The sequence below is a fragment of the Enoplosus armatus genome, chromosome 5 (assembly GCF_043641665.1).
Source record: "Enoplosus armatus isolate fEnoArm2 chromosome 5, fEnoArm2.hap1, whole genome shotgun sequence".
In the NCBI taxonomy this organism is placed as follows: Eukaryota; Metazoa; Chordata; class Actinopteri; order Centrarchiformes; family Enoplosidae; genus Enoplosus; species Enoplosus armatus.
Genome location: NC_092184.1, coordinates 8,971,746 through 8,997,691, shown reverse-complemented (window position 1 = coordinate 8,997,691; position 25,946 = coordinate 8,971,746). Strand labels below are relative to the sequence as shown.

The 25,946-nt window shown below is 40.5% G+C and overlaps 3 protein-coding genes across 4 annotated transcripts in view; all 3 read left to right on the top strand.

Moving 5' to 3' along the window:
• frya (furry homolog a (Drosophila)) overlaps window positions 1–8,531 on the top strand; it is a 43,390-nt gene extending 34,859 nt beyond the window's left edge. For both annotated transcript variants that reach the window (XM_070905208.1, XM_070905209.1), the window contains 10 exons: window positions 1,386–1,586; window positions 2,855–3,019; window positions 3,835–3,998; window positions 4,082–4,289; window positions 4,612–4,761; window positions 4,860–4,958; window positions 5,057–5,140; window positions 6,644–6,754; window positions 6,851–7,056; window positions 7,153–8,531. In XM_070905208.1, coding sequence (XP_070761309.1) covers window positions 1,386–1,586; window positions 2,855–3,019; window positions 3,835–3,998; window positions 4,082–4,289; window positions 4,612–4,761; window positions 4,860–4,958; window positions 5,057–5,140; window positions 6,644–6,754; window positions 6,851–7,056; window positions 7,153–7,411 — 1,647 coding nt within the window. In that variant the 3' untranslated portion in view covers window positions 7,412–8,531. The remainder of the gene's footprint in view (window positions 1–1,385; window positions 1,587–2,854; window positions 3,020–3,834; window positions 3,999–4,081; window positions 4,290–4,611; window positions 4,762–4,859; window positions 4,959–5,056; window positions 5,141–6,643; window positions 6,755–6,850; window positions 7,057–7,152) is intronic.
• Window positions 8,532–9,538: 1,007 nt separating this feature from the next.
• Window positions 9,539–22,241, top strand: brca2 (BRCA2 DNA repair associated). Its single transcript, XM_070905966.1, has 25 exons — window positions 9,539–9,657; window positions 9,848–10,078; window positions 10,258–10,321; window positions 10,683–10,737; window positions 10,855–10,966; window positions 11,051–11,106; window positions 11,304–11,388; window positions 11,553–12,221; window positions 12,324–16,463; window positions 16,792–16,890; window positions 16,987–17,056; window positions 17,139–17,632; window positions 17,724–17,914; window positions 18,021–18,208; window positions 18,349–18,519; window positions 18,904–19,276; window positions 19,361–19,516; window positions 19,617–19,764; window positions 19,831–19,943; window positions 20,031–20,229; window positions 20,334–20,500; window positions 20,612–20,750; window positions 20,830–21,086; window positions 21,489–21,632; window positions 21,739–22,241. Exons 1-25 carry the CDS (start codon window positions 9,603–9,605, stop codon window positions 22,093–22,095), a joined length of 8,733 nt encoding a protein of 2,910 aa, XP_070762067.1. The 5' UTR covers window positions 9,539–9,602; the 3' UTR covers window positions 22,096–22,241.
• Window positions 22,242–23,328: 1,087 nt separating this feature from the next.
• On the top strand, window positions 23,329–25,646 carry n4bp2l2 (NEDD4 binding protein 2-like 2). Its single transcript, XM_070906296.1, has 5 exons — window positions 23,329–24,386; window positions 24,501–24,625; window positions 24,884–24,972; window positions 25,068–25,144; window positions 25,225–25,646. The coding sequence occupies exons 1-5, from the start codon at window positions 23,329–23,331 to the stop codon at window positions 25,391–25,393; spliced, it is 1,518 nt and encodes a 505-aa protein (XP_070762397.1). The 3' UTR covers window positions 25,394–25,646.
• Window positions 25,647–25,946: the final 300 nt, after the last annotated feature.

The window sequence follows — 25,946 nt, the reverse complement described above, 5'->3', positions numbered from 1 at the left end:
AGTGAAATGCATGTCAACATAAGGTATCTTTAACCAGGTTTATTATAACCTGATTTAAACAGTGTTTAATAGTTTTTCCTGGTTAATAAGAGAAAACAAGTATTAGTTTTGTTTTTTACACACAGCTCCCCTTTCACATAAGGTATATACTCATAGCTTCTATGCATGTGTACAGTATTTGACCTAGGAAAAGGGTGGATTAATTTTCACTGATGTTGATTTCCAACATAGTTGCACATTATGATACTAGTAGTCTATGTGCGTTTTTCTTTCACTTTATGTACTCAGTTGTATGTTTCAGATGGGATGTTGTCTCCACCAAGAGACACTGTAGAATAAACTGTGCTCACACTGAAATCATTATTTTTGCAATCCAAACAGCAAGTTATACACCAACTAATTCTACTTTATATGTTTGCCCTGTCAGGACAGTGATTTTAGGTTGTTAAGTTGCAGTGATAATGTCTGTTGGTTTACCTTGAGGAGAAGAACATCAAAGTCCGTTCTGTCTGACTGATGATATTCACATTGTTGTTCACATTGTTGCAGCAATAACATTGTTGTTTTTAATAACTGGTAATTTCACACCACTCTAGTTGCATTGTTCGATTATGAATATCTCTTTGTTTAATTTTAGTTCTACTTAGTCAAGCTTAAAAACCACAGAAAGCATCTGGGCATTTTCAGCAAATTGACGCTGTAGAAATAACATGCATATATAACTATATATATACATATAATATCTCTGGGTATCTAATGCCGCAGACTGTACCTTGGAATACAGTGTCAGCTGTTCTGCCTGTACCTGCTGAAATTTCACACAGACTTAAAACTAGAATAACTGCTGTGGACAACAAAGGTGCAACACAGACAAAAAATGCTAATAGTGCAAAGTCAAAGGCTTTGCGCTTTACCAGTGGTAGATTTTAAGGTAATCACCACTGGAAGTCTCCCCTTGTTTGATCTGTTGATGTGGAGCTTTGGTGGAATGTGGAAGTTGGCCGACATCTCCAGAGTCATGTCCAGTTGAAAAGTAACTCAGAGGGATAAAACCTGTAAATATTTAAAGTCTAACAGTGTCAGAGTGTTCTCAAACCCAAACTACACTGCCAGTTTCACCGGTATCTTGACTATTTCGGGAAGTTTGAGGAAACTCTCTATGTGAGGATACACTGTGAAGGGCTCACAACACTGTGTCATGCTCCAGTGTTCCTTCCTTAGCCTTGAGGGGAAAGACTCTCTCAGAGACTGCCCCCTGCCTGGACCTGCGCAGCATGGTTGTGTGAATGTGTGTATACAGTATGCGTGTGCATGAGTTTGTGTCAGGGAAGAGATTGTGCTTTACTTGTTGGTACTTGGTAACTCAAGGCCATTCTCTGTTGTAGGGAGAGACTATGGACAATTTCAACTGGGGTGTGCGCAGACGCTCCATGGACAGTCTGGACCAGAGTGACCTGCAGCCCCTGGAGGAGAGTCAGCTGTCCAGCAGCATGCCCAGCCTCAGCAAGATCACCCATGAAGACTCAGACGAGTCGTCCGAGGAAGATTCCCTCACTGCCAGCCAGATACTCTCCCACTCACAGCTTGTAAGTTCATCTTTGTTTGTATGCCAATAAGTCAATGTCATAATGATGGGAAAACCTAGCTGTTGAAGCCCACTAGCATAAAAAAATCAGCCTTATCTGCAGGCCTGGGAAAGTCATTTGGGAGTTTAGAAAGTATGAAAAATCTTAAATTGAATTTATTGTTGGGAGATGTAAATAACTAACAGCTGTTCAATCCTTTTTGTGGAGTTTCAGTCAGCACCATCTTACATATAGCAAGCACTGTCACTACTGTTACCTGTAGTAGCTAGGAATCATAATGATTTGATTTTTGCAAAACCTTAGATTAATCATTTTCATTGGTTAATCCATCCATATTTTGCCAGTTATTCAGTACATGCCATGTTCATTTTATTATATCATTAGAAATTATTGTCATATACTGCTGGGTACTGAAAAATGTTATGTAGTGATAAATATTTCTAGGCCATGTCGTCCCTACTGGTTTTTAATCATATTTTTATTCTTTGGCTGGTAGGATTGTGAAATGGGTATGAAATTGCATTCTATGTGGTATTAAAATTATCTTGAAAAGTCTTAAATTGAACTTGATAAACCCCACAGAAAACCCTTTATCAGTATCATGATGTTGATTTCAACCATAATACTAACAAAAAATATTAAAATCCAATTGGCAATGAAATTTATTTAGGGCATTCAGAGGATAAATTCTTTCCATCTTGGACCCTCCATTGGCTTTCCTCTTGTGCCACCCTCAGGTTATTGCGAACTTTGCACACAAAATAATGTAATTTGCTGAGCACATTCATGGTCCTGAATGGGATAAGGACTTTTGATTTTAATGATCGTGTAGCTTTTCCTCATGTGTCAACCACGGGACCAAATATTAAAAGCTCTAAAAAGAGCAAAATTATGTAATGAACACTGCAGTGTCCAGAGGCTGCTAGCAGGGCTTGAAATCTTTGCATCATCTTTCTGTTATTTCATGACCACTGGTGCTCAGACAGTATTAGCTTCAAGTTTGTGGAAACTGTGGTGGCAGATGGAAAGCCCATGTGTCCATGCAGCTGTCATCCCACTCCTCTCTTGTTCCCGATTTGTCAGCCACTCTACCACTGTCAGTGCTCATAGGCAGTTCAGGAATGTTGTAGGTTTTGCAGTGTTACAGTTTTCAATGTCTTGAGCTCTGCTTTTTACAGTGTTTCTAAAAAAAACATTTACGTTTATTGAATAATGACACGTGCTATTTTTAAGAGAAGATTCCAACAACTGACCTTGTCTCTTTGCAGATTGTCAACCTCTCCCCAGCAGCGGAGATGAGTAACATGGACTCTCCCTCCTCCGCCTTTTTTGATACAACTTCAGCTGATTCAACTCCTCTGAACACCAAAAATCCTAGTTTCGAGGCCCAACTGCCAGAGGACTCGAAGCAGCGGGTGAATAAGGGCTTTAGAGTGTCTGAGATTCTGGGAACTACTAACTCCTATCGCAATTCCATACTAGAGTTCTTTACTAATTTTGCCAAATAGGAGCTATTCTGCTGCATCTTTTCTTGTGAAATGTCTTGGATGTTGTATGTGCTTTGGGTTCAGTCTATGTTAAGTATTATTTTGTGGTGCTGTGTCCACATTTCCTCTCTTCAGAGTAGAGCATGAGAGGGTCTTTTCTTGATATTTCAGTAGTTGCATGCTAAAGGAGAATTAACTAAAACCTGCAAGCGGGCAAATCATAACGCTTCGGGCTGTGAGCTAGTTTGTGCCTGATTTTAATTGTTGCAGAGGTTGTCTGGGGATGTTAGGGGGTCGTAGCCAGCAATATATAAAAAAAGTCTCTTTCTTTCTGTCTGTCTGTTTAAGGCAATGTGTATACCTATTGCTTCTGTGTGGGTGGCTCTAAGCAGCAACTAAAATCTCTTGGCATGTGGGAGGTCAAGAAAGGTTTACACATTGCCTGTCCCAAAACATGAGTGTGCAGGGCCACAAAGCTGGCTGAATTCAATTATTTCATCATGTATTTAATTGGCACAATTTATGCACACTAAATTTACCAAATTAAAGAAAACATCACAAGGAGTGTCCATAGGGTCCCATACAAAGGTTAGTGTATCCATTTTACCCACAAAATTATCTGTTTGATAATTAAGTATAACAGAGGGAACACATTTGAGTTAGTAATAACCTTTACTGCATGCTGCCTCAGTATTTGTTCATGACTCCAGTTCATTTATCCATTTGCTGAGAAAGCATGTGCCCCTCTTGCTTTCTTTTAGTATGAGGTGTCTCAAGAAGATGAAGACACCAATGTCCACGAGGACGACTTCTCTCTCTCCATCAGTGAACTGCCCCCTGAGTTTCACTGTGGCGATAGTTTGACAATGGACATGGTTCACATTGATTACAAAGGAGAACTGGACCTTGACAGCTGCTTACCCAGGTACCTGCTCACAGCCTCTCGCAATAATAAATAAAGTTACATGAAAATGGCATTGTTAACAACATGGCTTTATGTCCGCTCAGTCTCGCCGAGGAGGAGAGAGACGACATGCTGGAGTCCCGATCTTCACCGCCACCGTCACCCTTCTTCTCCGCCATCCTCGCAGCTTTCCAGCCAGCAGTATGCGATGATGCAGAGGAGGCTTGGCGAAGTCACATCAACCAGCTAGTGTCTGACTCAGATGGATCCTGTGCAGTCTACACTTTTCACGTGTTTTCTTCACTATTTCAGGTATTATATTCATTATAGCATGGCCTTGTAGCCAGCAGACACCTAAATTTCATTAACAGTGTGCCTGGTCAAAGTGAATAATTAAACTGAAAGGGCAACGGGATTAGTTGTCTGGCAGATTAACCTTTTAGAGAAAGAGGCTTCCTTTCAGAAGAGGGCTGATAAATTACAAATAGAGGGCACTCTGTAGATGCTTTCAGCTTGAAAACCTTCCAAGATTCATTAACCTGATGTTGTTCACTTCACTGACCAAAGCTGACAGGGGAGAATTAAAAATAAAACTTTGACAGTATCACAGCCAGCCTGTTGTTTTGCTTTGCAGAGTATCCAGACCAAATTTTGTTCCTTGACCTGTGATGCTGTGAGTTACCTCGGTGATGGCCTGAGAGGATTAGGATCAAAGCTTTTGAGGTCTTCTCAGATGCTGACATCATGCTCAGAGTGCCCAACACTATTTATTGATGCAGACACAGTGAGTAACCTGACACATCCAGTTTCTAATACTTTTTTAACAGTATGACATATTAGTGGTAGTTGAATAGACTCAACAACAAAACTCTATTTTCACAGATTATGACTTATGGACTCCTGGAAAAAATGAAATTCAGCGTGTTGGAACTTCAAGAGTATCTTGATACTTACAACAACAGAAAGGAGGCAGCGCTCACTGTAAGGACGTTGAATATTGTGCTTTCCAGTCTAAATGTCACCTGTATGTTGTAACTGAGTTGTTTATATTGTTATTATGTTTTCTCTGCTACCCACAGTGGTTGAGCAACTGTAAGGCCACCTTTTCCAGGAGTGCTGGGGGCACCGTGGTGACATGTCAACCAGCGGAGCATGAGGAAAAGGTAAAACCTAATTTTTTTAGGAATTTGAGCAATAACTCTGACATGCTGTCATGAACGATAATGTGGAATACTGGTTTGGTATTTTCTGTGGTTTAGCTAATGGATTCAGCCTGTGTTTGCACACAAAAGGCTGTGGAATTTTAAAGAAAATAGTTGTTTATTCTGTAAGAATGGAATTACAAAACTGAAAATACTAAAGATTTCACTTCAACTGACCTTTCATACTGTGCTTTCTGCATTACGAATACTGTGTGATACTGTAGCTCTGTGAGTGTTACCTCTAATTTTCTCACACTATGTAAATGTCAAGTTTCTGAAAACCTTGAGTTGCCGCACGTCAAAATGATTATGTCATTCCAGTGTGCATTGTGATTATTTTCAGCTCTGCTGGGCATGGGAGCAAGTTCTCTTAAGTTGCATTTGATCTACCAGGAAACAATTACGCTCACTTCATAACTTAGGGAAAAGAAATTTAAAACTTGGTACTTAATAGCGATAAAGAAATTCCCAGCAAAGTGAGTGCACTTGTGCTAATTAACAGGCAAGATTGTTAATTTGCTTGGCTTGTTTCACTTGGCTTTTTAATTAAAGGTGCCCTGTGGAGTTTACTTAACTACATGAACAAAACTAATCAAACAAAAGTTATGTTTACATTCATTTACTCACCAAAACGCATTGTGTGCATCCTCTAACAAACGTGTCGAGTGCATTCCCTTCCTTATAAAACATTTGCAAATACAATTTTCAATTTTATATCCAGCATTGTTTTCATCCATGTTTACTAGCGTGCAGTCTCCTTCTTCTCTGTCTTTGTTAGCGCCTTGTAGTGTGTATTGGCGTTTGATCAGTGGCATAATGTGACACCATTGGTAGGACTATGTATTGTGTTGCACTTATCGTCCATGTGCATCATCAGGCACAAGATAAACAAAACTGGGAACTACTCATAGAAAAACACCTCCATAGCAGCGCTAGAAGTCAAAAACTCCACAAGGAACATTTAATTCATAGCGATTACCAGCCCTCCTTTCAGTTCTAATTTACACATGCTTTTCTACCTCTCTGCATGCCAATAGAATTACCTGTACGAATACTTTTCACCCACTTTGAAATGGAATAAATGAGGAATTGCATGCCCTTCTTTTGATTCTCTGTTTTCCTCACTTCTTCTCTGTCCTGTAACATGCTTGCTTTGTAGCAAATGGAATCTCTGGCTGTAAGTTGGAAAGACTTGGTCCTCTTTGTTGTTTTAAATTGTCTTTTTTTGTTTTTAAACGCGAAACTTCGGCTTACTGTAATCCCATTTTCAGCCCTTGTAAAGTCCTCTGTATAATTACAGCAGGTTTTACATCTATTTACAAGTAGTTCCACAGTAGTTATATGTGAGTTTATTATTCACCAAATGCAGAACTGATAGTAGAAGTATAAAGTAATACCTAAGAAAGAGAAACCTTGCCCAGTGAAAAGGCCTTTTGCTAACAACCACTATTCTCTTACTTTCAGCAACTGGAGCTCTGTCAAAGACTCTACAAACTCCACTTTCAGCTGTTGCTGCTTTTTCAGTCCTACTGTAAGCTGATTGAACAGGTCCATGCAATAAGCTCTATTCCCGTGGTAGGTACAGCATGCATTTTGGCCTCTCTGTTTGGAACCATGACACCCACCATCGAATGTTCCTGTTTAATAATGTTAATCCCTCTCAACCTTTAGCTGACAAATATGTCCAGAGAGCTAAATGAGTTGAAGAGCAACCTGAGGATAGCAGCAGCCTCAGTGACGAATGATGAGATTGCTGCCCGTGAGAGCTCCTGCTTTGAGCCCACCTTCAGCTCCTCCGAGGCTGCTGTGCAGGCCATCCTGGAGTGTTTGAAGAACAACGAGTATCTGACGGCCATCCGTGACATTCGTGAGTGCAGGTGAGAAAAGAAAAAGGTTTGTTTTTCTGTCCATGAGGAGTGTATGCTATCAAAAAAAGCCCCCAGTCAGACTAATAATATCTTTTTTCACTGCAGAACAATGTGGCCTAATGACATCTTTGGCAGCCACTCTGAGGATGAGGTCCAGACCTTACTCAACATCTACTTCAGACATCAAACTTTAGGTCAGACAGGAACTTTTGCTCTGGTGGGCTCAAAACAGGACCTGACAGAAATCTCTGTCAAGTTGATGGAACTTAACCGAGAGATTCGGGACATGATCCGGCGAGCCCAAGGCTACCGAGCCATCACAGCTTTCCTCCCAGACTCTAGGGTTTCAGGCTCTACTCTTTGATGGTGCCTGTCCCATGCCTAGCCTCTGGTCCTGTCTGGGGTTGCTGCTATCATCTCAGTAGTTAAGAAGCCCTCTGCTCTCTCCTGGGAATAACCAAACCCCCTGTTCCTCTTCTTGCTCAGAGCACATCAGAATGTCATGAAATCAGATCTTCAGATGTGCAGCAATACTGTTTTTTAGAAAGATGAGAAACGTAGGCTTTTATTGCACTAATAATAGAAATTGTCACAAAGCGACCACTTGCTACTGAGGTCAACATCTTTCACATTTAACAAATGACATACCAAAGCTAAGTGATTCTCTTTCAGTTATGTTGTTTTAAATGTCAAGGGAAAATGTGCAATCCTTCACGGAAGTGGAAGACTTTTACTGTATCCTGAAAGAATGTATTTTAATATCATAGCATTGGAAAACATGAACAATGTTAGTACAGAAAAAGGGAGGCTTCATTACTTGGTTGAAGTAGTGCGTCTTTGTGTGTGTGTGTGTGTGTGTGTGGGTGTGGGTGTGGGTGCTTGAGTGTGTGATATAAACCTGACGACCATCACAGATGGAATTATGGATACTGATTTATCTAAATTGTTCACATTTAACTACTTCGACATGCTGCAAAACTACTGTAATGTCTCCCAAACCTACACCACATGCTGCTGTGTTGGTCATCTGTTACTCAAAACATCTTACTGTACCTTTTAACTGTGCAGCTTTTAGCAATTAGGTAAATTATTTATATTATTTGCAAGAGAAAAACATGCTTTTATCAGTCTAGATTTATAGAAAACAAATATTTTATTTCATCTGTTAAACCTGCCAAGCTTGCAAATTCTATGTACTATAAAGTGTAATAGCAATGTTTATGAACAAATACAGAAACTATTTTAACTGAATAATTGTACATAGTGCAGTTGGGGGCTTTGCTTAGACTCATAAGATTGTATTTTTATGAACTTACGGTTTGAGTTGTATGTAGAGTGAAAGAGATAGCTACATATTTGTAAAGCTTCCACAAGAACTGATAGTGTAGCCTCTCGCCTTGTAAATACTACTGCCTTTGCGATGTACTGTACTTTGGTGTTCTGTACACTTATGTAACAAGAAAAATAAAACTTACATTTGTTAATTGTGGTTTCATTTTGTGATTGATGTGATATTATTATTATCATGATTTTATTATTATTCCAGTTGTAATGTTTGTGCCCTCTTAGATAGTACTTAAAAGTTGTGCCACCCAAAAAGCTCTACCCAGATGCACCACTGAGATCACCTCTGACAGGAAGACCTTGCATGGGATCAGGCTGTAGGTCTGCCAATTCTCATGAAGAAGGGTATACAGCCAGGAAGATCCGCCTGAAATGCTAAAATTAGGGTATGGTGTGCCTATAAAAGTTTCTAATATATTATTTTTTGTTTATCGAAAAATTGCGGCCGATTCGAGTATAATCGCCACCCATTACTACGTAGCCTAATATTCATGTTATAAGTCCCATGTATTGTTGTAAACAACTGAAAGTATGTAAAAGTGACTGAAATGCTGTGTCCACAGTTCCGCAGTCCACAGGACTCTTATTTTGACGGCGGCCTGAGTTCCGGTGCGCGGCGCGCGAGGTTTGTTTTCGTCGTAGGGGCAAACTAGCTAGTCGGTTGACTGACAGTAAAACCTTTCTATCGTCTTGCCTCGTGGTTCTGTGGTTTGTTGTCAACATTTTGTCAAGAGTTTCATCGCGACATGAAAGTTAACACTCATGACTTACCGTCATGGTAAGTTAGAGGAACTTCAGAGCTAGTTTAGTCTACTTCTGCCGCCTGGTTTCTTTTTCAGAATAAGTAACGTTAACGTATAGTTAGCCTTTATGTTTTTTCTAAACATTGGCAACCAACTACATGATTTGCCACGGCTGTGAATCAAACGTTACCTTCTCGACAACCTGCACAACGCAGGTTTACTATCAAGTTAGCGTAACCTAAAGTTAACGTAAGCTAATGTAGTTGATTAGCAGCAAGCTACATAACTGGTGGTCGGAAGCAGCAGCAGCAGCAGCTGCAGCACGCTAGCCATGTCCACCCTGAGGAATATATCGCATCATTCATCGGCTTTAAGTTTCTGCTTTTTAGCTTAAGTCGTGATGATGAAAACTTTGTCTTCTCAGGTGTGCCACATAACAAACTTTAGAGATTGCACAAGTGAACTGGAATGGATTTACCCTCAAAAAACATGTACGACACGTACAAAGATGATATCTGGAAAGGTAAGCTGTTGACTGTTGTTGCAGGCCTGTTGCAACGCATCGCATTGTAGAAGTGTCCAACTCTTAAAATGCTGCATAACCACAAAGGGATACTTTTTGTGCGATCACAAAAGTCAAAACATATTGGTCTGTATGTTGGAGGTTGTGTACTTATAACTGATCTATAAACCATTTTAATATCCCAATTTAGAGCTGGGACCACTGGACCCTGACTGGTTTGAGGCACTGACAGCTCAAACGTTCACTAATGAGGGAAATGTCTCTGATCAAGATGAGCTGTGTGCTAACCAAGAAGGACATTTTAAAACGCCTTTTGACAGAACTGCAGACAGTCAGCTGTTTTCAACCCCTAAAGCTTTCAGACACAGTCGAGTTGTGTCACCTGAGACTGAGGATGAGCAGTCGTTCACAGCTGAACAAGGTAATGTTTGATTAAAGTTTGATTGATTATGTATTTATGCAGTAATATAAACAATTTCTAGCACATTACATACACCCGTAAATTAATTGTTGTATGTTGTAGTAACTTACTTGTGTCTGTACTGATAAGCTTTCTTGAGGTTGCATCTAAAAATAATGTTTCTCTGTGGTGCATCCTAGAAAAAGAAACATTGCCATGGGTGACAACACAGAGTCCATATTTGTTTCCGATGTCAAAAGAGGGGTGAGTGCAACAGCTCTGAAACTTTGCAGTCTGTACTGTTTGAAAGAGAAATCATGAATGTATTCAAATATTTCAGATTCATTTTTGCATGGTTCTTATTTCAATGTCATCAGTAGGATCAACGTTTATCTTAAATGATTTGTCATTATGTCTTCCATTATTGGAGAGCTGTAGGCATTCTAAAGAGCTGTTCAGCTAAAGCAAAAAATGCTTAAGAATTGTGCTTTGAGAAAAAACTCTAAATGATTCCAATATATTGTTAATTCAGTGTTTATGGAACTATTTTCAAGATACCTTTGCCAAAGTTACTTGTGTTGTCACTGCTGTTGGCAGTTTTTAATGTCTGTCTCGTTCTGTTTAGCATCCCAGATGCAAAATATAGAGGTATGCTGCTTCATACCCCACACAAATCCCCAGTAAGTGTATTAACAGTGATGTTATTATTTTTCTTTCCACAAATGCCAGTATTCAGATGTGGGTAATGGATAACATTAAGGTTTCCCCTCTTTATATTGTTTTTTTGAATGATACAGGCCAGCTATGCCAAGCATGTATCTGAAAGTCTCGGTGCACAGATTCATCCTGATATGTCATGGACCAGTTCTCTGAATACCCCACCAGTGGTACCATCCACCCTGATTTTATGTAAGCAGATAACACAGTTAGTTGTTTTTAAAAATCTATATTTGTGATTTGTTAAATTATTAGTGTGTCTTCTCAATTTTATAGCTAAAACTGATGAGAGTCCCTGCCCAGTGAGTGTTTCTGCAGAGAAAAATGTTCTTGTGAGTACTCTCTTTTTAATCCCAGTGACCATGAAAGACAGGGATATAAAAGGGGTCTATGTTTTTCTTGTTCTCAGCGCACATTGAATTTCTGGTGTACGACAGATGAAACATGCCATGACAGTAAACATAAGAATAAACATATGTGTGGTATTTGACTCGTCTGATACTCGTTTTTTCTGTCTTATCTTTCTCAGTTTGTACGGAAGCTTTTCCCTTCTCTTTCAAATGCATCCACAGTTGTGTCACCCAAAAACAATGACATGCCTACCGTTCACCAAGGTACTGTGTTTTATCTTTTCAGTTTGCTAATATCCAATGGGATGTAGTAGTTCTGAATATGAATTACATAACTATGCATTGCAACAGATGGACTTATTTTGTGTTGCACAGGCTTTTAGATGCATAATGCAAAATGATACTGATTTCTGGTCTGTATTCAACAGGTGTTGTTTCCCCTGAGGCTGGTCAGAATCTAGAGTCCCACAACTCCCCCCAGAGTTCACTGAGTCAGAGTGACAGTGTTTGGAGACAGAAGCTACCAGATGCTATTGAGGATGGAGAAATTCGCAGCACCATAGCAAGTGTTCTTGATGGAGCTGAAAATGTTCTCTCTATATTTTTCACCAACAGTAGTTCAGCACTGAGAAAAGTGAAAACTGACAGAATCAAAAGAAAGCAAATCATTCCAACAAAAGAACATGGCTGCAGCTCTACAGACATTTCGATAACAAACAACGCTGCATCCAGTGAACAGAGAACAGCTGATCAGGAACATGGCAGACTTCCCTCATCCCCACCGCTGAAAACTGGAGATTTTGGAATCACCCAGTGGTCTCCCTTGAGTTTATCTGAAATTCCACCTTGTACTCTGGATACTTCTTGTCATGATAATAGTCCTGCCACACAAGTGGAAAACAATATTGAAACAAAACAACTGCGGAGTGACTCTGATTCTGGCCAGCTTGTGAGGCCACCTATGAAAATCACAGACTCTGGATTTATTAAGAAAAAGAGAAAATTTGTTTACACTGTTGAGACTTTGAAACCGCAAGTTCAAGGAAAGGAAACACAGTCTCAGAAGATGGACCCATCAGTAGAGATTCCAGATTCTGGTAACACACTTCTCATGCATGTAAAAATGCTACGTTGAAAAAGCCTTTTTTCTACAATGACTGAACTTATGCTCTTTTTTTAATCATTGTGCTTTATTCCAGGACAAGAAGTGAATGTGAAGCAGTTGGGGAAAGTCCCTGATGAGGCAGACTGTTGCAGTATCGGGAAGAATGAAATGCAAAAACAGGGAAATCTCACTGAAGAAAATCTACCTCCCTCTGTACAAACAAAAGTCCAGGATCTCGACATGTCGCAGCTTTCCAGGGATTTTGCACAAGACTTCAGTCAAACGTCAGACCCAGGTAAACTAAGTAAAGTAGCAGAGGATGCTCCTCGAAATGGTTTCTCTCCATCAGCTTGTCTGTCGGCCAAGAAGCGAGAGAAGCAGAAAGCAGAGCAAGCAAACCTTCACCTTGACTGTGATGGAGTCAGTAACAGAATACATGTTTCTGCCACTAATCAAAATAACTCCATCAGTGAGGGCACAATAAGTGACAGTGGATTCCAGTCTGCTGTTGCAGACATCACTCACATGACTGCGTCATCATTTGGTCTTCCAAGCTCAGAGAACAATTTTCGAAGTCAACAGTGGACTGGTTTTAAAACTGATATCCACAGGACTACTCCTCTTCCATCTACAAATAAAGGAAATGGAAAAGCACATTTGAATGGTATTTTACAAGAAAGTGAAATTGACGCCAAGCTGTCCAGTGCAGTCAAGGAAAGCCAGACACCGGGCCCTAGCAAAGAGCGTGAGTTGCACATAGAGAGTACAGCAACGCAACTAACCAGCAGTGCGAAAAGATCTGTCAATATCATTAATTGCATTCCACTTTATGGTCAAGTTCATGGCAGTCTGCCAGAGAAAACAGTTTCTCTTTCTTCTGTCCATGCGTCAGGGTTCAAAACCGCTTCAAATAAGGATATACAGATTTCCTCAGCCCACCTGGAGAGAGCCAAGCGTCTTTTTGAAGAGAATGAAGGGGAAAGAACCTTTAGTGATCAGCCCACCAATTGTGCCCATGACACTAAAGATGAAATTAGCATCAGTCATGGATCAGTGAAAAATACAACCTCTAACTCAAAACAGCGACCTACTTCAAGCGAAAAATGTGTGGATATCAGTTGCCAGTTAACAGCTTCACAAAAAGCTGATGTGACTGAGCTGTGCACTCTCATGGAAGAAGAAGATAGCCAGTTTGAATTTACACAATTAAAAACTGCAAAGCTAAAACAGCACTGTCAAGATAATGCCACCTCTCCCAAAAAAGTTGAAAAAGAACTTGACCCTGATTTTCTTACGGGTATAGATTTTGATGACAGTTTTAGTGCAGATGCTGAAAAGTACCTGGCAGTAACTGTGAGGCAAGACGAAATTACCTTGGTTTCAGATGGTAAAACAAATCGGGAAACATCCAACATCACAAGTAAATCCACAGGTCTGTCATTGCCAAGTGCAATGAATAAAGAAAATTCCTTTACTGAAGATGTGTCTTCCTCTTCAAAGTGCATCTCTGAGGGCAGTAGCAGTATTATGTCAGCTGAACCCAAAAATTGTGACAGAGCTGGACACACTAAAACAAGCAAGCTGGAGAACAAAAATCCTTTGATGCTTGGTGTGGGATTTAAGACTGCAGGAGGAAATGTTTTGACAGTTTCAAAGAAGTGTCTGAGCAAAACTAGAGCTTTGTTTGCAGATTTAGAGGAGAATCTTCTGACAAGTGAAAAATCACCCGACAAGCAAAGTAGTGAAACTGATGCTAAAACACAGCATAAGCACACTGTGGATAATCACACTGACAACTTTTTGCTTCATAAAGAGGACAATTCAAAGTTCCCAGGTTATGTTAATGATACTGGGGGGAGTGGGTTCCAGATGGCCAGTGGGAAAGGGATTTCTATTTCAGCAAAAGCTATGCAAGTGGCAGATGCTTTCTTCAAGGACTGTGAAGTTATGGACAGTAACGCTGGCAGGTCAGTAAAACCAACAAAGAGCATAGAACCCTTTCCTGGAAGTGTCAGTCTCAAGAAAAACCTCCAGAAATTTAAAACTGTTAAAGGGATGAAAGTAGACCTTTCTAAAGAGCCAATCAATGAGTTTGAAAATGTGAACGCTGGACCAGCTGTGGAGATTCACACTTATGGTTTTAAGAATACGCCAGCTGCAACGACTGCTGCTTCTTTCCATGGAAACCCCTCTTCGACTTCAAAGGCACTTCCTTCTCCCTCGTGCACAACATCAAAGAGTATTGGCTCCTCTGCCATCAATGCTGTGAGCAATGGCGGTGGATTCTGCACAGCCAGTGGGAAGAAAGTATCTATGTCAGCTGATGCAATGAAAAAAGCAGAGTGTCTTTTGAATGAAATTCATACACTTGAGGACACAAACAAACAACTGAAGAAAAAAGATGCTTTAACAACAGGTCATCTCACCAATCAAATTCAGGTTTCACCACCTAAAAATGGTGGATTTCAGACAGCCAGTGGCAAAGGAGTGGCCATCTCATCTGCAGCTCTCAAGAAAGCAAAATTGTTGTTGAGTGAATGTGATGAAGTTGAGGATACAATCTGCGTAAGACCAACACATTCCAAGATTCCAGTTCATGGTCCACCACCCGGGAATAGTGGATTTCTTGCAGCCAGCGGTAAGCCAGTGGCACTTTCAGCTGAGGCCTTCCAGAAAGCAAAAGCTCTCTTCAGTGACATCAGAAAAAATGAGAAACGTGTAGCACCTGTAAGTGAAAGTGACAGCGAGAAGAAAAATCTTTCAAAATTTAAACAAGATCAAAGGATGACAAACATTTCTGAAGAGACGGGAAGTGGACGCACTGAGTTTGAAAATGTGAATACGGGAACAGTTGTAAACCATGAAAAGATGCTGCATCGTGATGATGTGGAGATTCACAGAGATGTTTTTAAGAACACACCAGATTCTACCAAAGCAGTTCCTTTACATGGAAACCCGTCTTTGATGACAAAGCGACTTTCTTCTCTGTTGTCAAACAACATTGATTCCTCCGCCATCAATGAATTGAGCAACGATGGTGGATTCTGTACAGCCAGCGGGAAAAAAGTATGTGTGTCGGATGACGCAATGACAAAAGCAAAGTCTCTATTGAATGAAAGTGCTACATTTGAGGACACAAACAAACAACTGAAACAAAAAGAAGACACTTTGCCACCACAGAATGGATTTCAGACAGCCAGTGGCAAAGGAGTTGCTATTTCATCTGCAGCTCTAAAGAAAGCAAAAGTTCTGTTAAGTGAATGTGAAGGAGCTGAAGATAAAATTGGTGTAAAACCAACACATTCCAAGATGCCAGTTCCTGGTCCACCACCCAGGAATAGTGGATTTCTTGCAGCCAGTGGTAAGCCAGTGGCATTTTCATCTGAGGCCCTCCACAGGGCTAAAGCTCTCTTCAGTGACATCAGTTTCAGTGCAGAGATCCCAGCTGTTTCAGACACAAGGAGCAGTGACAAGAAACACAAAGAAGAAATACGTTGTGGTTTCGCAACTGCAGGGGGAGCAAATGTCCATGTGTCACAGAAAAATCTTTTGAAAGCAAAGAACCTTTTGAAAGAATATGCTGATGGGGAGAGTCATGATTCAAGCTCATACTCAACAAGCCCACATGACAAATGTATATCAGATCTCTCAAAAGTGAAAGATGTGAAAAGAACTTCAAATTGTAATCTCACCTCAACCAGTGACAAAGACATGCCTACTAAGGAAAGTGACCCTCAGGTAGTTAAATCTTTGATGTCTTTTCAAGCGACTGACCATGAAAATGAAACTCTTCAAAATTCAAGTGCACATGGTTGCATTTTTACCAAAGACAAGGCACATACAGATGCATTTAAGTTTAAAGTAGGTGTGACCCCATCAGGGGTGGGCAACCTCCATGACAGTCCTGGAGAGGAAATGTCAAGTGTGTTGGACTATGAAATACATCAGACAAGCAGCAGTGAGGGATCTAAGGTCAAAAGGACAGAAGAGTCTTCAGTTCTTAACTTTCAGACTCTTAACCTAAGAGGCTGCACTGAAACCCAGCAGAAGTTTCTTGCCCAGGAAGCTCTGGACTGCACTAAAGCTTTGTTAGAGGATGAAAGTCTAGCTAGCCAAAGTCTCTCAATTACTTCAGAAAATTTGCCACTGGAAGATAATCCAGAATCCAGCTACAGATCTGTAGAGGAACAAAAAGGAACAGGGAAAAGACTGGCAGAGGACCCAGACATGTCTGGTAAGTGTTTATGTTATTACTCAGAAATCTAAGTAGTATGATATGTTTTCATTAATGCTGCACAGATTGTCTCAATTTCCAATCTTATTGAATCTGAATGATTTGAAGAACAAAATTATTTCATTGCAGTTCTCGCAACTTGGGCCAAAGTTTATTTTAGCTTCATTGGAGATTCTAAGTTAAATAAATTGTTCCCATATTGCAAATAAACCATTATTTTGAAATGAACTAAAATGCTTGTATATTATTAACCATAAGCTGTGACATCTATCTGTTACAAACATGACTTATTAACCATAAACGATCTTACTGTTTTGAAATATTTTAGGTCAGCCTCCCTTGAAAAGACGATTGCTGGAAGAATTCGACAGGACTGTTGATGGTCCAAGAGGTTCAACACTCCTTCCAGAAAAAAGCAGTCCAAATGGTAAACTGGGCACTGGAACAAGTAATCTAAAGAGTGCATATTTTGTGTCAGAAATTAAGTAACCCTTGTTCCATCTATATTTTATTCTTAATTAAGGTTTGATGAAAGACAGGAGAGTTTTCAAGTACAGCGTCCCTCTTCATCCAAACATCACGAGGCCGCACAGGTAAGTTGCCTGTGAATTGTTGGCCACGTTTTCAAGCGGCTGACACAGGTTTTCATCTCTTTCTGATGTTTTTACCTTACAGGAGTGGAAAAAACTATGTAGAAACCAGTTTGCAAAATACAGCATCAACACAACACTCAACCCCGGGAGACAGCAGATCAGTACATTCCAAGGTGCCAGCATTTGTTCCTCCTTTGTTCAAGAATGCAAAGACAGAGAGTCGCAAGAACACAGTGCTCAAGGACAACATAAGAACACCTTCTGCATTTGTTCCTCCGTTCAAAAAACAAAGAACTATTGTCCAAGAGAGCTCCTCGAAACCACAGGAGGAGGACAGTAAACACCACCATCTCTTAGTCACACCCTTTAACAGCAACACTTATGTACCACCCACTAAAATAACACAAAGCACTACAGATGTAACTGCTAATAAAAACAAAGACATTCAGAATTTGGCCTTCACTGACACTACAATTGAGAACCTGAAGAATAATCGAAACCTTCCTGTTGGCTGTGGATCAGAGCACTGTGCTTCAGAGGCCTCACATGTGGAGGACACATCATCCAGAAGCCAAGGTGCAGTAACCTTTTTGGATGAAGTCAATATGATACACTGTAAATACTCAGCACAACATGGGTAAAATAATGGTGTGTTTATGGTCTACAGACATATTGCAGAATCTTCATAACGTAGAGCTGGCACGGGATATGCAAGACATGAGGATCAGGAAAAAGAAGCGCCAGACCATTCGACCTTTGCCAGGCAGTTTGTTTCTAACGAAAACCTCAGGAGTGTCGAGGATACCATTAAAAGCTGCTGTAAATGGAAAGCCTCCTGCAAGATACACCCCAAAACAGGCAAGCCCAGAACTGTTCTGTCAGTCTATTTTGTTGTATTTGCTTAAAAATGAGATCACTGTCCGGTAAACAGCTTTTTTGACATGTTTATGCTCTTGTTTTTCAGCTGTATGGACATGGAGTTCATCAGCAAGTGTATGAGATCACCAGTGAGACTGCAGAATCTTTTCGCTTCAATTTACGGCAGTTCATCAAACAGGAAGCATTTATAGACGGAGGTGGTGTTCAGCTTGCTGATGGAGGATGGCTGATCCCCAGCAATGATGGGACTGCAGGGAAAGAAGAGTTCTATAGGTATTGAATTTCAGTTGAGTTTAAATCAGATGTTGTACTATTTAATAAACCTATTATAATGTTTGAGAAACCAGATGTATCTTGCTATATGCAAGTGTGCTGATTTTACTGAATATCATCTTGTTCTACACTGTCCACAGAGCGTTATGTGACACCCCGGGTGTGGATCCTAAACTGGTCAGTGACCAGTGGGTTTACAATCACTACCGATGGATTGTGTGGAAGCAGGCCTCCATGGAAAGATCATTTCCAGAAAGAATGGGCAGCCTCTGTCTCACCCTAGAGCAGGTTCTCCTACAACTGAAGTACAGGCACGTAGGATTATAGCTTATTTTAGTTCAATATGTTGAAGTTCATTTCATGGTGCGCTTAACAAGACATCCACACTTGTTGTAAATTGTGTGTAAATATATCGCTAAACCAACAATGGTATTAGACGTCACCTACTGCCATTTTGTGAGTTAAAGCTTAAACCTGTAATTACATTTGATTATGCTTTTTGGTTAATTACAGTGAAATTTCATTTAATGAATTACATTTACATTTTAATTCATTACAATTACATTTTTAAATTACATTTAATTAATACATGCAAGTCTTGTACTGTATGTATTAAGTATACATTTTAAATGTATGTTTTTAAAAAAAAAAAAAAGTTTTTCTCTAAAGCATTTATTTTATTTTACGTGTTTTAGATATGACGTAGAGGTGGACCACAGCCGCAGGCCGGCTCTGAGAAAGATCATGGAAAAGGACGACACAGCAGCCAAAACCCTGGTCCTCTGTGTTTGCGGGGTCGTCTCCAGGGGTCACTCCCCTAAAAGACAGAGTTTCAGTGACACCAAGACTCCACAAGGTGCTGATGCCAAGGTTGAAAACCCATCTGCAGTTGTTTGGCTAACAGATGGATGGTATTCCATTAAAGCCCAACTGGATGAACCGCTGACTGCCATGCTTCACAAAGGTCGACTGGCTGTCGGTGGGAAGTTGATCGTCCATGGGGCTCAGCTGGTGGGATCACAAGATGCTTGCTCCCCTCTGGAGGCACCTGAATCTCTCATGTTAAAGGTACTTTCAGAGGGAGGCCACACATTATTCTATCTGTCCACAAGGCAACCAGATAACAAGTTGGCTTATTGATTATGTGTTTAGATTTGCGCCAATAGCAGCAGACCCACACGATGGGATGCTAAGCTGGGATTTCACAGGGATCCGCGGCCATTCCTGCTTCCTGTCTCCTGTTTTTACAGCAATGGAGGACCAGTAGGATGTGTGGACATTGTCATACTGAGAAGCTACCCCATGCAGGTGTGTTTAGTCACGCATTGATATATTTTATGATGTTTATGTTTTTCCTGGAAGTTCATGTTGTGATCCCTTTTGACCGTATGCTTGACACATTTTCTAGTGGATGGAGAGGAAACCAGATGGAGGCGTTGTGTTCCGTTCTGTTCGTGCAGAAGAGAAGGAGGCGAGGCGGTACAACAGCCACAAACAAAAATCTATGGAGATCCTATTTTCCAAGATTCAAGCTCAATTTGAAAAGGAGGAGAAAGGTAGGATGTTTTCTGCATGTTAAGTACACAGAAATTGAGTACGTTTTAACAAATTGTCATCTTCAGGTAATAACAAACCTCAGCGTAGAAGACGGACAATCAGTTGTCAGGATATTGCAAGTCTTCAAGATGGAGAGGAGCTCTCTGAAGCAGTGGGGGATGACCCAGCTTATCTCGAGGTGACAAATTTACTTCACAGATTGTTGACTTGATTTCTCTGATGAATTCAATTTTAATTGCACACCTATTTTACTTTCATGTCCAAGGCTCATTTGAGTGAACAGCAGTTGGAGACTCTACGTACCTACAGGCGTTCTCTGATGGAGAAGAAGCAGGCTGAACTGCAGGATCGCTATCGACATGCTTTAGAAAATGCAGAGAACAGCGAAGGGGGCTGTCCTAAGCGAGACGTTACACCTGTGTGGAGACTCTGCACTGCTGACTCCATGGACCAATCCGGCAGTGGTGCATCTTTATTTTTATTCATTTTAGATGTACTATGGATACTTTTTTGTATGAACTATTGTGTATTCAAATATTGATTTAAAATTATGTTGATTTTGTTTTAGTTTACCAGTTGAACCTTTGGCGACCTTCCCCGGATCTTCAGTCTTTACTGAAGGAAGGCTGTCGCTACAAAGTCTATAACCTCACCACATCGGATGGAAAGAAACATGGTGGTAGCTCAACTGTTCAGCTGACTGGCACAAAGAAAACACAGTTTCAGGACCTACAGGTACTGTAGAAAAATCTTGAGCACACTGTGTGCATTTACAGATACAGTATTTATACATTTAGATAGACGATGGAAATCATTTATAATACTCGTGATTTGTTTTTCATTCAGACTTCTCAGGAATGGATATCAGCACATTTTCAACCGAGGGTCTCTAGCCCTTTTGTGGATCTTCAAAATCCAGAATTCCAGCCTCTGTGTGGAGAGGTTGATCTCACAGGTTGTGTCATCGGTATCATAGATGGACAGGGTAGGTGATTTTTTTTTCTTAACTGTTTCTGCCATGACTATATTGTTTACTTAATGATTGTTTGTGCTTTTGAACACAGGTTCTTCTCCTGCGTTTTATTTGGTCAATGGGAAACTGAACATGGTTAAAGTGCGCTGTTTCAGCAGCTTGGCTCAGTCTGGCTTGGAAGATGTGATGAAACCACGTGTCCTGTTGGCTCTGAGCAACTTGCAGCTGAGAGGCCAGTCCACATCTCCTACTCCTGTTGTGTACGCTGGAGATCTGACCGTCTTCTCAACAAACCCCAAGGAAGTTCATCTACAGGAATCCCTCCGCCAGCTCAGAAACCTTGTCCAGGTACAGTGCTAAAATCCAAAACCCGTAAAGCTGCTGACATGCTTCAAAAATAGTGTTTACCATTCACTCATTTAAAGAAACCTTGTTTCAAAGTCTGAGTTCGATTCCAACCCACACCCTTGGCTGCATGTCATCCCCTCTCTCTCCCCCACCTTTCCTGTCTGTCTTTGGCTCGCTCTATATAATAAAGGCAAAAAATGCCCAAAACATATCTTAAACAAAAGAAACCTTGTTCGTCAAAGGCTGGATGCTCTCACATGCACAGTGCTTCATGTTCTGAAGAAATCAAAATCAGAATGGCTGTAGCTAGCTCTCTCGTCTTTCTTTTCTCTGATTTCTTGATTTAAATACAATAAAATGTTGTAAAATGGCATAAATATAATTTTCATTATGTGTTTTCAGGGTCAGGAGAGCTTCTTTCTAACTGCTGAGGAGAAGCTTTCATATTTAGTCAAATCTGATAGCCTGAGGTCCGTCTACTCTCCAGCTCTGCAAACACGAACCCCAGCTTCTACAACAGACAGAAGACAAGACAAAAGGACAAGTGTGAGTTCATGTACTTGCTGTGGTATGACGTTAACCTGTTAAATGTGTTTGCTCTCATAACCACTTCATATTGATTAAAAACTAAAAATGTGTCCTTTTTATGCAGGTGACATTTCAGCAGCCAGTCAGAAGCTTTGGATCGTTCACACCTGTCAGCAGGAACCCTCCTGCAGCAAACTGTTCAACAGAGAAAGACCCTAGCAGCCTGAGGAGGAGGAGAGCACTGGACTATCTGTCTCGTATCCCGTCTCCACCACCTCTTGCCCATCTGGGCTCGGTGGCTTCTCCATGTGTAAAAAAGACATTCAACCCCCCACGGAGGTCTGGGACACCTAGCACTTTAAAAACTGCACAGACTCCAGCTCGCAAACCTGTCATTTCACCAATGGAGGATGAATGGGTGAATGATGAGGAACTGGCTATGATTGATACTCAGGCATTGCTTGTTGGTGATTTACTGTAGGCACATGAGACTGTATGATGGTGATCACGCTGCAATGTTTGTAGACTGTACAAATGAGTGAATGTAAAGGCTAGCAGCTGCGTTTGGCACATATTCTGTGGTTGTTTTTGTAGTCTCACTGGACTCATTAAAGAGGTGAAATCACATCACAACAGAAAAAAATCATGTCATCACTTCGTACTGATCCACATTCTTCTCTTCCGTCTACTAGTTTTACAGACAAAAAAGTAAAGTTTAACACAAATTTAGAATTGCATTCCTTCAGTTTAGCCCCATGATCCCTTAACAGAGGACAAATAACTGAGGGCTGATCAGGGAGTCTACTGTCGCACCTGTAGATAGTGACATTGTTTTTTGTAAGTGAATTCTAAAATAACATAATTTATCGGATAGTGCAATATTGAACAAAGTGAATCTCATTATAGGTACTTTAAGTATGATTATTAAGAGCTACTTTGAAAACAAAAAGGGATTCTCCTTCCTCATTTTGATAGTAAAGTTACTAATTAGTAATATAGGAATATTTGCTTTATGAGGCAGATAGCACCAACATTATACAGTATATCTAACCCACTTTACTTTATAAAATATTGGTCTGCTAATAATCAAGCCTACTTCCGGTCATATTTTGTTTCAAAAGGAGAAGAGGGGCGAGATGCAGCAACACTTTGGATTATATTTGGTACACAGTCCACTGTGTCCAGATGGTGGCGCTGACGCGCTCGTAAACCGATTCCCCGGCTGTTGATTAAGAAAAGAAGAAGAAGAAGAACGACGTCACTTCCGTAAACACAGGGCACCTGCAATGTGGAAGTTGTGTGCCGGGTTGTTTTTGTTTATGTTGTTTTCCCCATTTATGCATCCTGAATGTATACGGTGAGCATTAATTAATGGCGACATTTACTCTATATTATATTACTCTACTAATAAGTAAGGTAGTGAATTATTTAACGTAACGGTTGTTTTCTGTGTAGCTCGTGAGCTAACGGTTGGCTTGGTTTTAGCTTCAGTTTATGTGACCTCAATGAGTTAATGAACACAAACCAGTATACAACCGTTTGTAAATGCGGATAAACACGCTGACATATCTACCAATTTACCTACTCATTGTAACTGTAATTCAGTATAAAACTGTAATCATGAAAATAACTGCACAGATTCATTATGTAGAACTGAGTATTTTTGTGGTTGTCCAATTAATTAATGTATGTGTTTTAATCTGTTTTCATGCAGATGTCTCATACTGAATCCTGTACGACCTCTCAAGACATAGAAACCCCTTGTGTGGTTAAGAGTGGAAGAACTGAAGATGGTAGAGCTGACAAAGACACGACATTTGTGAGAAATGACTCGAGCAGTCCAGACAAAAGTGTGAGGGAGCGTGTGTTGAAGGAGGTAGGGCTCACCAGCACCACCTTCATTGGTCCAGCATTTCCTCCAGAAACAACCACAGTCAAGTCAGACATTGAAGACACACTGAGTGAGTTCTACAAAGAGCTTGAGGAGATCGATACACCTAGTGGTGCTAATGATAACCCAGGGAGACAAAATGCAGGTTTTGATCAACCACCTATACCTCCCAAAACATATTCCAGCAAAGAGACTTGGGGTGTAAGCGAGGAAAAACTTGTTAATACAAGCAAATCTGCAGAAACAGACGGCTACCAGAAAAGCACTGAACAGAAACAGCCACCCTGGCCACACTGGTATCAAAATGAGCCATACTACCCCAGAAGACCGAGGCCAGGCATGGACCTGTCCTCTGGGAGAGCTGCTCCTACTCAAAATCAATGGCGTTATCCTCAAACACCAAACAGACCACCAAACCCAAGATTTCACAGACCCCCATTCCATCGCGCACCCCCATTTGCATTCCCAAATCCACTAAAAACGCCTTCACACGTGAATCAAAACTGGAGCGCTTCAGGCATGAGAAACCAGCATCAAGAGGAGTCGCATTTTCCAACTTTTTCCAGCTTCTCACCTCAGAATGTATGCAGCCCCCCCTCTCAGGGCTTTTATGGAGATTCTCCACACCACTTTGACAGGGACGAACGGGGTTATAGCTATGATGCACACTCAGATCATGTGAATGTTGGGTGGCCTACAGATAGAAAAGAAGAATGGTGTCAGTTGGGTGAAGATTATGACAGGCGGCAGAGATATGGTTCAGAAAATGAACTATGGGACCATCACTGCCAACCCCCTGATAGCAATAATGCATACCATTCTCCCTTGGTGCTGATCTTGATGAGGGGTTTACCAGGATCTGGGAAATCAACACTCGCCAGGTATGTCTTTTTGTAATCTTGAGTCTCAAAAATTAGTGTATTGTCAGTTTAAAGGAGTCTAAAACTCTGAACGTATCATATTCATTGTACATGTGTGTCCCATCTTTCTCACAGGGAGCTGCTCTCCACTGGTCCCAGTGGGCTAATACTGAGCACAGATGACTACTTTGCTCACAGAGATGGCTACCGCTATGAAGCAGGCCTTCTTGGAGCGGCACATGAATGGAACCAGGGAAGAGGTATTTTCTCCTTGTGAATGCTTACATGTCATAAGTGGTTAGTAAATAGTCTTTGGTAAACCACAGTTTAAGCCAGAAAAAAATCTAGTCCAGTGTCTCTGCCTGTTGGTAAGTGAATGTCATCCCCAACATTAGTTATTCAGATTATTCATTATGAGAGTAACAAGTTCCCTCAGGTGGAAAATGTGTTTTGATAAGATTTTTTTTTTCTTGACAGAACTTATTTCAGTAATTTTCTTGTGCTCAATCCTCTTTCAGCTAAAGACGCCATGCATGATGGCCGATCTCCCATTATTATTGACAATACAAACACCCAAGCCTGGGAAATGAAGCCATATGTCAAAATGGTGCGTATGGGATTATATATATAATTTAGTTTTTACTTATGGTGTACCACACCCCCTTCATAGAGTCTGATAAAAACATCCAACTTTTTTGACAGGCCTTGGAGAAAGGGTACAAAGTGGACTTTTGTGAACCTGACACCAGCTGGAGGTTTGATCCTTATGAGCTGGAGAAGTATGACTTGTTACTTAGCATATTATATTTACATGCCAGTGCAGACTTTGGGAAACTTAAAGAAACTTTTTTCCCTCCAGGAGGAACAAGCATGGTGTTCCCCAGGAGAAGATCGCTCAGATGATGGATCGCTTTTCATTTCCCATATCCATAGACATCGTCATGAGTTCACAAGAGCCGCCTCATGTGAGCCTGAGACGTCGTCCAGAGGAGCCACAGACGATGAGGAAAAACCGAGATTTCCATTAGTTTTTACAGGAATTTAACCAGCCAGATAATTTGCCTTGAAGAACAACACTTTTCTAATGGGGTGAATATTGTTAGCTGCTGTTTCTATGTGATTTTTAATATATCATTTTGTATACTGTAAATTTACATAAAGAGAGAAGAAATTTATTTTTTCTAAAGAAGTTTTCATAATTAAATTGTAATGTGTAACATCTTTGCAAGGAAATGAAATCTGCATTATTTTTGCATTTTATATTAAATGACTGCTATTTCAGATTTGGTTGTTTAAATTGTTTTCTCCTGTGATCTTCTGATTCCCTGAAATCAGCAGAGCAACGACAAGTTCTGTAGTTAATTTACCTCTTTGTTTATGCAAACATGTTTCTTTTTTTAAGGCAAGTGGTTGTTTTCTGCTGATGCCTTCAAACCGTGTTATATATAGCTAATGTCATGTTTTAGCTACATTAGGAGACAAACTGTTCCATGTGAGAGATGATTAAATACTTTGTGCCTATAAATTGAAATTCTTTACTATTTTATGTCTATTTGGTGGCAAAATAGTTTCAAACGGGGA